This window comes from Rhipicephalus microplus, unplaced genomic scaffold, assembly GCF_043290135.1.
Source record: "Rhipicephalus microplus isolate Deutch F79 unplaced genomic scaffold, USDA_Rmic scaffold_13, whole genome shotgun sequence".
NCBI lineage: Eukaryota > Metazoa > Arthropoda > Arachnida > Ixodida > Ixodidae > Rhipicephalus > Rhipicephalus microplus.
This window is the reverse complement of record NW_027464586.1, coordinates 19,074,087-19,086,689: the sequence shown is the minus strand read 5'-3', so window position 1 is coordinate 19,086,689 and position 12,603 is coordinate 19,074,087. Positions and strand designations below refer to the sequence as shown.

General features: G+C 44.6%; 1 protein-coding gene across 1 annotated transcript in view; it reads left to right on the top strand.

The window, feature by feature from the left end:
- LOC119162950 (muscle calcium channel subunit alpha-1-like) overlaps window positions 1–12,603 on the top strand; it is a 1,445,695-nt gene that overhangs the window by 1,271,050 nt on the left and 162,042 nt on the right. Inside the window, exon 43 of the mRNA XM_075882643.1 lies at window positions 6,313–6,542. Within this exon, the coding sequence (XP_075738758.1) occupies window positions 6,313–6,542 (230 nt within the window). The remainder of the gene's footprint in view (window positions 1–6,312; window positions 6,543–12,603) is intronic.

The window sequence follows — 12,603 nt, the reverse complement described above, 5'->3', positions numbered from 1 at the left end:
TGTTCACGATAAATGGACTTGTATAACCATATCGCGTCTCCTCAACACTGTGACTGTGCAAGCACTGGTACTCGACGAAATTTCGTATCACTTACTGCTTTCACGTTGATTCATTAGTGCACTTCGCGTTGATATCTACTGGACAGGAGAAATTACCACAGAAGAAAAGCGCCGCACTATCAGTGCTGCAGTTTTGCCTTCAAGGACTCCGCGGAAGCCATCATCAGGTGAAGATGTTAGGACGCTTTACCCGGATTCGCTGTGCTTGAAAGGATTTCTCCTACGGCAACTACAAAGTTTGGGGTACCATTCCAGCTCAGTGATACGACGGTGGTGAGAAGAAAGCCCTCTAATATGTCACGAGAGGAGAGAGTGCTGCTTCAGAACGAGATTCAAAAGATGTTGGATGCGCAGATCATCCATCCATCCACGTCTACGTTCGCTTCACTCCTCACCATTGCACCAAAGGAAGATGGGAGTCTTCGAGTTTGCACGGACTACAGACAAATTAATAAGCAGACTGAGCTTTTTGCGTTTTGTATGCCACGTATAGATTCTATCATAGACGGCACGGGTGGCTGCAAAGTTTTCTTGCGCATTGACATATGTGAAGGATTTTGGCAAGTTCCGATTTCTGAAAATTGCAAGGAAGATTCTGCCTCATCGCGCCCTTTGACATTTATGACTATAACAAACTTCCATTTAGATGGAAGAACTCCCCCGCTTGGTTCCAGAAAATGATAAACAATGTCTCGAGACCGTTTCTCGGAAAGTTTTGTAACGTGTACATAGACAATATAATAGTACCCTCCCGCAAAGAGGAAGAGCAATCAAATCATCTGGCTAGTGTACTTCAAGCAATTTCTGACGCCGAGCTCAAAATTAATGGCAAGAGAAAAGATATTTTCTAAAGTAAAGTGGTGTATCTCGGGAGAGTTTTGAAAGCCAAACAAAGACAACAATACAGGAATCAGTCGAACGAATTGCAAAAATGCAGAAGCCATATGACTTGCACTCTTTGCGGGTATTTCTGGGTCTTGCGGGGCATTTCCGGCCACCTATTAAAGATTATGCTACGAAAACCAAATGGCTCGCAAAAATGACTAGAAAGAATGTGCCATTTCAATGGACAGCAGAGTGTGAATCTGTTTATCACAGTCTTGTGATCATTATTTCATCGGATCCGGTCCTGACTCTTCCAGACTTCAATTTGCTTTCTGAACTGAACACCGATGCTTCTTAATATGGCACAGGCGCAGTGCTTTATCAGAGAGATACCGACTCTCCATGCAGCCACCAACAGAGGAACGTCGGGTACTATTCGTACACCTTTTTGAAAACGCAACTGAACTACACGACTACAGAGAAGGAAGCCTTGGCAGTCTTAATGGCCATACGCTAATTTAGACCTTATCTCGATGGCAGGAGGTTCACGCTCTGTACGGACCACCAAGCCTTAACGAATATCTTTAACCTCGCCGAACCTCGAGAAAAAAATTGCTAGGTGGGTGAGTGAACTCCGGCAGTTTACTTTTGTGGTGCATCACAGGCATAGAAAACACCTCGAAGACGCAGATGCGCTTTCAAGACATGCGGTAATTCCTGCCCAGGAAAATAATAATGCAACATTGTTGTGGGAGGGAACTGACGAACTTAAGTTCCACAACGGAAGGTTCACAGTCCCAGAAACAATGGTGGCTCGAATTTTGGAACTTCATTACGACTTTCCGCACTCAGGTGGACATGACGGCTTTTAGAAGACATATCACAAGATTAGTCAGCATTTTCAGTGGAAACACATGAAAGAGGAGGTTCAGCGGTATCCTCAGTCTTGTCATCAATGTCAAGTTCATAAAACCAAGCACTTTCAGAGAACAGACGAGATGGTTTCGCCTCAACATTCCGACGTACCATTGGAAGTCATTCGTCTGGATTTCGCAGAGCTCAAGAAGAAGGCTGCAGGAGTAAGAAGAACGCAGTCTTTCCCAGTGGCGATAGACCAGTGCACAGGAGTAGTGGCTGCATTGCCGGGAAAGGAAGACGCAAACAGTGTGATCACTCTTTTGAGTCGAGAGATGTTCAAGAATACAAAATTAGTAATATCAGATGATACACCAGCGTTTCTCAGTAAGCGTTTGCAAGATTGGGTGAAGGAACGAGTTGTATTGCGACGCTGCACTCCGTACCAACCTGCGAGAAATGGCATGGATGAAAGAATCATTCGGAAGTTGAAGCAGTTCATTTCAATGTATCTAGGTTTTCAGGGTGGATGGAAGTGCTGCTTGGAGGCAACTGTTGCTCATCACAATTGGGCGCACACTGCGAGCATCGGCAGTAGCCCATATTTTGCAGCTTTCGGAAGGGTACCCGTGCTTCCTGCTGATCAAGAACTTTGCATTGCAGGGCGCCTGCAATTGTGCAAAAAACAAAAAAACATCGGAAGCCTACTAGCGATATCGGGAAAATATGCAGAGAAACTTTGACCGCCGCCACAACACGCGGATACCTCAGATACAACTGAACGATCTGGTGCTCTTCAGAAAAGGCCTTCCCGACACAAAGCAGGTGTACATGGGACCTTACTGCGTGGTGCCGATCGCATATGACAACATGGCGTTCTCAAAAGGGTTGGTTACACCAACGATGATGGTGCGCTGGAGTTTGCGACCATTGGAAACGTCTTCATGTATCACCCCAGGAGGGATGAGTTTTCAAAGAGGGTGTGTGCACGTGGATGTTAGGCAGGGTTGGAGGGAGACGAAGAGAAAGAAAGTGCTAGAAATCAAGAAGATGGCTCAGACCCCAGCCTAGTGCAACTGTATATTATTACATGTAATACATGACATGCATGTCATTATTTCCATGTTACCGTCTGTCACTTGTGTTCGCCATGCAGTCATGTCATACCATGCCAATTTTGCAACATAACAGGTGAAAGAAAGCACCTCAAGGCCAGCGAGACCATGATATGTAAATCAAGGCAGTCATGACATACATTTCGGGATATTCATGGTGTGACTAGCCAATTATGGTCGCGATACAGTCATGTAATGCCATACCAAGTTTGGTGTTGATTTCATCATCCAAACTGCCAGGAGAGCTTAAAGTAATAGGTGTCTAGATAGATAGATAGATAGATAGATAGATAGATAGATAGATAGATAGATAGATAGATAGATAGATAGATAGATAGATAGATAGATAGATAGATAGATAGATAGATAGATAGATAGATAGATAGATAGATAGATAGATAGATAGATAGATAGATAGATAGATGTGCTCAAAGTCGCTGAAGTTTGCAAAGAAATGCTTCGCATTCAAAAGAGGGAAGCAGATCAGCGCGGGATATTGGTTGATGAACTTCTCCGAGCGTGGAAACGTCGCACCTGGCGTCGTAAATATTGAGGTAGCATAAGGTGTTAGGTAGTGTTATAACTTGCGAAATATTATTAAAGGAAACACTGCGTCTGCTTTGTAATGTTTCAAGTTAAAGGCTGTTTTGGGTTTTAGATGCTTTTGAATGGGAAGAGTAATCTGAGCATTACTTCTTGATGATGCTAGCCTCTTGATTAGGGTTCTGAATTATTGAACGGTATTCAAGCTATGATTGAACTATTGAGTGGTAGGGAGAGTGCCTTTTCTCTCTAAATTCTTGTCAAAGGGGAAACAAAAAACCCTGTTTAATTTGCCTAGTCTATTTTTGCATTCTAGGTGAAATAAGATAGGTGAGTAAACAACTAAATAATCAACTCGCTGGATTGGACGACCTCATTAATTTTGTATACTTCTATTAAACTTCCTGATGGGTTAACCGGTGTTACATACCAAAACCATACTTTAACATAAGCACAACATCATGAGATAATATGAGTTGAATACTGCGTACTCCAGTTCATCAATGAACTGGTATCATGCTTTTTATATGTATGGTAGAGGTCATCGTCATTATAATCATCAGCCTGACTACGACCACTGAAGGACAAAGGCCTCTTTCGCGTTTCGCTACTCAATCAGTCCTGTGATTACTCGTGCTACTTTATGCCCGCAAACTTCTTAATCTCATCTGCCCGCCTAACTTTCTGTGTCCCCCACCGCCGTCCACTTGCCTTCTCTTAGAATCCAGTCTGGGATCCTTGTTGATCGGCGGTTACCAAGCCTACGTGCAAAATGACCAACCTATATCCATTTCTTCTTCTCAATTTTAACCATGATATCCTTGGTTTGTTGCCTGACCCACTCTGCTCTCTTTTGTCTCTTAAGGTTATAGCTTTATAGTTTCCTTTCCATCGCTCACTGCGTCGTCTTCAGTTTAAGCTGAACCATCTTTGTAAGCCCCCAGATTTCTGCTGCGTACGTACGTACCGGTAAGATGCAGCTGCTATATTTCTTCTTTTTGAGGGATAGAGGCAATCTATCAGTCATGATTTAAGAGTGCTTGCCGATTGTCCTCTACCCTATTCCTATATTTCTTGTTACTTCAATCTTCGTCGTTCGACTTCGCTGTTACTACCTGTACTAAGTAAACGGTACTCTTTTTTTAGAACTTAAAATGCATTTTTGCATATCTCGAAGCGCTATTCTTTTCCGAGGTGGTTGTACATTACTTTCGTTTTCGCAGATTGATTTCAAGACAAACCATTTTGCCCTTCTTTTCTAATTCAGTAATCATTGATTGCAATGCGTACTGTTAGTTATTTACCAATGCAATGTAATTGGCGAAGGTATCCTCAATTAAGCTCTTATCTCTTACTTTTCCCATTTTAATCCTCTGTAAACTTCTTGTATTCACGAGGTGAATAGCATTGAGAAGATTGTGTCACTTTGTCTTACACCCCTCTTTAATGGTATTATATCGCTTTCTTTAAAAATCACTTTGGTGGCAGTTGATCCTCTGTAGGTTTTTTTTTCAGGATGTTTACACATGTTTCGTTGACGCCCTGATTCTGCAATGTCTGCATTACTGCTGATAACTCCACTGAATCAAATACCTTCTCGTAATCTATGAAGGACATGTGTAGTGGTTAGGTGTATTCGAAGATAGTATGAATAGGATCGATTGTTGAGGAGCCTGCTCAATATTCTGCTTATTTCTTTGATTAAATTTTATAGTTGTCTTATTTCTGTTAGCAAATACCTTTGTAAACAGCTTTTATAGGACCGAGGGCGAGCTGATCAGCGTGTAATACTTGAAGTCCTTGTCGTGCCCTTTGTTTAGAACAAGGTGATGTGATAATTCTTCAAATATTCTAGTACCTTCCCTGTCAGAAGACATTTATTAAACAGAGTGGCTACTTTTTCGAACACAACCAGTCATTTGTTTTTCAGCATGTTTAATGTTGCTTGATTCTCACCAGCAGCTTTGCCTCTTTTCATTCCTTACAAGGCTTTCCTGGTTTCTTCCGTCATTACTGGTGCGATTTCATTTGGATTCTAGAGGTGTGTGACGGTCGATTGCTCCAAATAACAAAACGCACAAGTTTTCTCAGTGTCAATACTGAGTGACGTCGCTCGCCGATCTTGTACCAGTTCTTATCAGTAATCTTCACAATCGTTATGTCCTCTACAGTTTTGGGCCACCTCGGCATTCATTGCCAAGACTGCGGTTGTGTCCCCGATTTTCATAATTGTGCCGTCATTAGGCATCATCGGGACCAGATGATACGTGAAATTTATGAGGCTGCAAAAATAGAAAGGCTGGGTAGTGCATGTGTGAGCAGGCCTTCGATGGCGCTATCACAAAAAGAAATAGATTTCCTTCAGAACGTTAGCACACGTGTTGTTCATGGTGCGTTGTGGCGATGATTACGCGGTTGTTAGGTGGATTCTGTTTTATTTGTTTTGTATTTTTTCCTTTTTTATCAGAGACTGCCGAAGTATATATTGTGCGGTTCCAGCAAATAAATCTTGTTGTGAGTTAGTACCGCAGTCTGTCTCCTTCTTTTCTTGTCCCTCGTTATTGGCGCTGTTTTTTATGTGAATAATGTCGTACCAACTCGCCCAAGCCAGCACGTTAGATACTTGCAAGCTTTCAGAAGAAAAAAAAGACTGTTTCACGGTAACCAGACATATGGGCATATATTGAAATCAGCATGAAATTCTTGATCACTACTTGTAAGTAATTTCTACAGTAATTGCAATAAGCAAGCAGAAGTGGGGCACTGACTGCTGGAACTGTGCAGCTCAAGTATGCGTTATGCATATCAAGTGGATTTTAGAACTGGTCACTTCTTAAACTGCATTTTTGTGCGCAGCTGCGTCTAGACTTTTGTCTTGTAGTTGCAAACAGGAGGGAGTTTTGCCGCGGTGCAGCGCAACCACACCCTGTTCGGCAACATGTGGTCGTCGATGCGGGCCGCGAGCCGGCCGCACGGCGGCGGGTCAGGGGCGAGCCACGTCCCGCCACCGCAGGGCTACCAGCACGCTAGGGTCTCACCGACGGCCTCGCTCGACCATCGGCTTCCGCCACAGCGAGCCTCCAACCACGTGCAGCTGCGCGCCAAGAACGACGGCATCGTGGCGTCGCCCAGGAGTATCTCCAGGTATTTCCCTCAGGACGGTGCGGCACTTGGCCACCGTTTATTTTGTGCTTGCATTTAGCGAACAGCGCTAGTGAACCTACACACGAAGACACGGCGCTTACGCAATGTAGTCCCAGAGCACACAGTCAATCTCCATGCCGGTGTGTCCCCCTTGCCATGCGTTGAATTTTTAAGGCCAGCGTTTTTTTAGAGGCGAAGCTGCTTAAATCGGCACGCATTCGTCCCTTGTAGTAGTAGTAGTAGAAGTCTTAGTGTGTAACCAGTCTTAAATTTTGACCTCGAAGGTGGTGCCGATGGGAAATTTCTTCTGTGCGTCATTGAACAATAAAAAATTGCAGTGTGGGCATTAACTGAAAGCCGAATTCTCTTGTCTCTCATTATCCCTTAGCAGCCATTGGCATGTACATTGAGCACTATCTGACCAGAAAGGGTTGCTACGTTTTACTCGCTGGGTGTAACCTCCTTGGCTTTCAAAAGGTTTAGTGAGCGTTGGGCCGCAGTGCCATGAATACAGTGAACTAGTATACAGCATGAACTCGAGGTCGTTAAAGCTGGGAAGTAGACACGACGCGCAAGCCGTAAGAAAGTGCGCGTGTGCCTCTTTTCGTTCAGTACTTGGAACGTCCGATGGATGACGTTGCTTCTATATCAGGAATATATAATGAAAAGATGCAAGATGGTAGTACTTGGAGTTTTGAATAGGTGGACGAATGGACACACAGACAGGTGCATATACGGACGCACGGATGGCTGCACGGACGGATGGACGCGTGTACGGACGCAGGAGCGGATGCATCGATGAACGCAGGGATGGACGCACGAACAGACGCACGCACAGACGGCCGGATGGATGCATGGGCGACCACACAGACGCACGCATGGATGGACAGAAGCAAGAACGAATGGATGGACGGATGCTTCGCCCCACTCTTCATCACTCACTTTGTGGATATGCTGCCATTTTTTCCACCCCTGCTGCACACTGCATGCCATTTTTTTGTTTTTGGGAAATTTTTGTGAGCAATGCTGTAGGATGCTGTTAAGTTCTTGTAAACCTTTCTATAGAAGATTATCTCATCAAAATAAAAGCAGGGCTCACTACAAGCCACAGACTGATTAATGAAGTAATCTTATTTAACAACTAATTAACAATCAATTCCGAGTTATTGAGACACTTAATATTTTGTTCGACTCCTGAAAGTTTTTTTCTGCCACACCTGCTGCGAGCGCACACGCCATGACTGCCGCGACAGACGCCAGCCGACGCTTGAATTCCGCAAGCATGTGCTCCCACTGTTCGCTACAAGTAATGTCTTTTTTGCTGTTTTCATAAAATATACCTGAATTATTGCCTTTCACAATAGTTCGTCTCACAAGAGGCATGGAGTGGTTGGAAAATGCAAAACGAGTATATTTCAAGTTTGCATCTGGTGCGTGCGTCGTCACCTGAGCTATATCCCGGAATTGGCAATGGGCACTCATTAGGCGCTCTTTTGTTCTTAATCTGTCATGCACTAAACAGTCCACTCAAGCGCGATGCTTGAATCGCCACTGGTCGTGGCACTCTAGTGGTTACGGTGCTCCAGTGATGAACCGAAGAGTTTTCATGGCCGTCCCATCCGCAATTTCGACGGTGGCGAAAATGCTTGAGGCCCATGTACTTCGCTTTAGGCTCACCTTATGGAACGCCAGATAGTGGGAACTTCCGAAGCCCTCTACTAAGATTTCCCTCACAATAATATTGTGGTTATGGAACGTGATAACCCCAATAATTATTATTATTTGCCTAAATCACCGCATACACATTTTCATTTGAAATACGAGGTTCCAAACCTGCCGTACTCATTGGTGGCCTTCAAGTAAGCCCTTCTTGTTACTTTCAGACGAACTAATGTCCTTGCGGTGCGTACGTCATTGTGCTCTGCTCTCTTCCTGCTTAGTACCGCTTACACTGTTCTTCACACAAAAAAAAACAAAAAAAAACAAAAAAATTCCGCAGTTCCAAATTCAGCAATACCCGTAAATCATGCCGTCCCTTCTGCTTTGTCTTTTGCCCTGTGTTTTGTCTCATGTTGAACTGCTGAGAATCAGAACATGTTAGGCTTTTTCTTTTCTAAAAGACCCAAATGTACTTCAACAGATACTGACAAGAACTCTGCCCGAACGTTCCTCTTCCTTAAATTCCACGAAACTATATTGCGGCTAAAATATAGATAGCCAAATATCGTCAGTACTGAGGAGAGAGAGAGAGAAAAAATTGGCTGCACACCCACGTGGTGAATGATGGAGAGTGGGTCGAAGCAGCTATCCGTCCATTCGTTCTTGCTTACGTCCGTCCATGCGTCCGTTTGTGTGACCATCCACACGTCCATCCGCCCGTCCGTGCGTGCACCTGTTCGTGCGTCCGCAGGTCCATCTGCGCGTCTGTCTCTGCGGTCGTCCAAGCATCCGCCCCTGCGTCCGTTCATGCCTCCATCCGTCCGTGTTGCCATCTAAGTGTCCGTCCATGCGTCTGTGTGTGTGTCCTTTCGTCAATCTAGTAAACACCCCAAGTACCACTATCTCGCATCTTTTCATCGTATATTTCGAACACAGGAGCAGCAACATTCAGCGCACATTCCAAGGACTAAACGAGAGGTGGCACACGCACACTTTTTTACGGCTTGCGCTTCGTGTCTACTTCCCACATTTAACCACCTCGAGTTCATGGTATATACTAGTTCACTGTATTCATGCCACTGCGGCTTAACGCTCGCTAAACCTTTCTAAAAACAAGGAGGTTACGCCCAGTGAATATAACATAGCAACCCTTTCTTGCCAGAAAGTGCTCAATGCACATGGCAATGGTTGCTTATGGTGAATGAGATACAGGAGAATTCGGCTTTCAATAAACGCGCACTCTGCGAATTTTTTATTGTTCAACAACGCACAGGAGAAATCTCCCACCGGCACCACCTTGCAGGTCAAAAGGTAAGACTGGTTACACACTACGACTACGACAACGACTGCCAGGGATGAACGGGTACCACTTTAAAGAGCTTCGCCCCTAAAACAACTTTATTTTAAATGGCAACTTTCAGAGGAATAATATCATCTCCCCTAGATGGCAGCTGAGAGTCCTTGGGCCCTAGAGGCACCTTCGTGCCAGATCTAGGAGTGAACTTTTTATTAGGCTCATATATATTGCAACATTGCATTTGGTCTCTAAATAGCTCGTCGAAAAAGTATACAACGATCGGAATGTACGGTACAGAAATATTTTGCGATACTAGCGACATCATCTTTTTTCTCCAATCGCTGTCGTGCTTATTTGCATGGACGTAATGGCTGTAACTGGACTTGAAGAGAGAGTGGTCCTCCTGGCAAAAACTGCCCTATTCTGGACTGTCACCAATATTTTCTTCTTCGTGGCATCTATTGAAGTCCTGTAAATGTGTTCCAGACCGTTTTATGGCATGCTCTTTTGGACCACTTCTTCTTTAGGGAATAGATAGAATATACTGTGTAGGGACGAATGGACGACATGATGTTGATTCCATCATGAGTGCTGGCAGACCGACAGTTGCGGAAGAGGAAGGGCTAGCAAGCAGAAGAGGAGAAACGCGGTAGTCAATGTAGTAGCAGGGTCTTAATAGCGTCTGCATTGTAAATGAAAGCCTCTTTTTAACTCTAGACTTCAACACAATTTAGGCCCTCCACTGCCGCTACACGCCATATCTCAAACATTTTGGTGCCGACCGACCGATATAGTCCAGCCGAAAGCAACGAGTGGCCTGGAAGACAATGACAAGCTTAAAGCGAAGTGGACTTTACGACGATCCCTGAACAGCGGGATCATCCAAGTGCCTTACTTCGCAATGACATTGCGACGCATGAACCCCTCGATCCAGTCTACGAGAGGCTGAAAACGAATAATGATGAGTTAAGCAAGATCATCAAAGAATTAGTCTCATCTCGAACTAGGACTTCCAAGCCGTGTATGACACTTTGCTTGAGTACGAGGACAACACGACGCGAATCCTGGCTGAGCTGCTAAGCAGGCGGAAACGCATTTTAAGCACTCTAGCTGAAAAAAGTATCGGTGATGGTCACGCATACAATCGTTACACCATCAGACAAGACGGGAGCCAGGCGATCGAAACTGACGATTGCGCCCTTCTCTTGGAATGCGTGTAAATGGTCGGGGTTTTTGGAGCGGTTTGCCCACATTGACCATAACAACGCCACTCTGACCACGACAAAGAAGTTCCATTATTTGCGAGAGTTCTTGAGAGGACGCTATTTCAGCTGTTGCCGGTCTTCCAATGACTGAAGCATGTTATGAGGATGCTGTAAAGACGCTACATCAGCGTTTCGAGAAGAAGCCTCTTCAGAAACAGGCATACATTTTAAGATTGCGTCATCTGACTCCTGTCCGAGCATCCGGTGAGACAAGAGCCCTCCGACAACTCAAAGTGCTCGTGAACATCCGAGGGCTGAAGTCTACAGCAGGCTTCATTTTTGTTGATGCTCTATGACACCGCACTTATACCCCTGTCACACGGCAGCTGTAATGTCAATTTTTGCGGATGACATTAGCTGCTACATGGTCACAGTGAATGACATTCACACTAAATGACATTCACCCGTTGAATGTGTTCACCGAACACTGGAATCGTGACATGTCTAATGTCGTCAACAGGCGCTTGACAAGAGATTACAAAAATTACATTTTGAAGCAAGTCTAAGCGATGTTCAGATGTTTATTAGAGGTTGTGGTTAAAGTTTCAGCAACTTTTTTACGCACAACGCGATAGTGAAATCACTTTGTGCAGCTGTATTCTCTCTTCCAGATTCCGATGGATGGATGGATGGATGGATGGATGGATGGATGGATGGATGGATGGATGGATGGATGGATGGATGGATGGATGGATGGATGGATGGATGGATGGATGGATGGATGGATGGATGGATGGATGGATGGATGGATGGATGGATGGATGGATGGATGGATGGATGGATGGATGGATGGATGGATGGATGGATGGATGGATGGATGGATGGATGGATGGATGGATGGATGGATGGATGGATGGATGGATGGATGGATGGATGGATGGATGGATGGATGGATGGATGGATGGATGGATGGATGGATGGATGGATGGATGGATGGATGGACGGATGGACGGACGGACGGACGGACGGACGGACGGACGGACGGACGGACGGATGGATGGATGGATATAGGTGTACCCTTTAGATCGGGCAATGGCTAACGCCACCAAGCCGTAATACTTAGTAAACCCAAAACTAGATTTATTTTTTTCTCTAAATAGTGAGGTTGAGGATTCGTACTTTGTAGTGAAGTGTTTATTTTCACTCGTGCCTTGACTTTAGCCACCAATCAGATAACCTCCTTTCTGTTAACTCTACGCGACTAAAGTCTATTTAGCCCTCCCTGTCTCTAAACCGCAGTGCTATAAAAACTGTGACATCATTCTGAAATATAGGGTGTAGCCCTTTACAGAACATTATCAAGTGTTCGGCAGTTTCCGCTTCCTCTCCACACGCACTGCATACTATGTCTACCCAATCGTATTCGGCCTGATATGTCTTGGTTCGCAATACTCCCGTCCTGACCTCAAGCAGTAGAGAACTACCCCGAGTATTATCATAGATCTTTTCCTTGGCAATTTCCTGCTTAAAACTTCGATGAATCTCTAGTGCAGACTTTTTAATCATGCAAATTCTCCACATATCGGTCTCAGCTGCCTTCACCTTCTTCTTAACCGATAATTTTTTTTGGTTTGGCTCCCAACTGTTTTCTAAGTATTTACCAGTAAATTTTCTAAATCACTTCCTCTATTTTCTGTCGACATTCTTCATGTACAAGTAGCTGAATATCTTCATAGCCCAACGCTCCTCCCCCAATTCTCTCAATCACTTCTCAAACTTTATCCTGCTGCTAACTTCTCTGCCCTCAAATGATGTCCATCCCATATCACCTTGTACACTCTGATTCGCTGTATTCCCGTAAGCTCTTAAGGAAGCCTATCTATTCCACGTTGGTTAAATT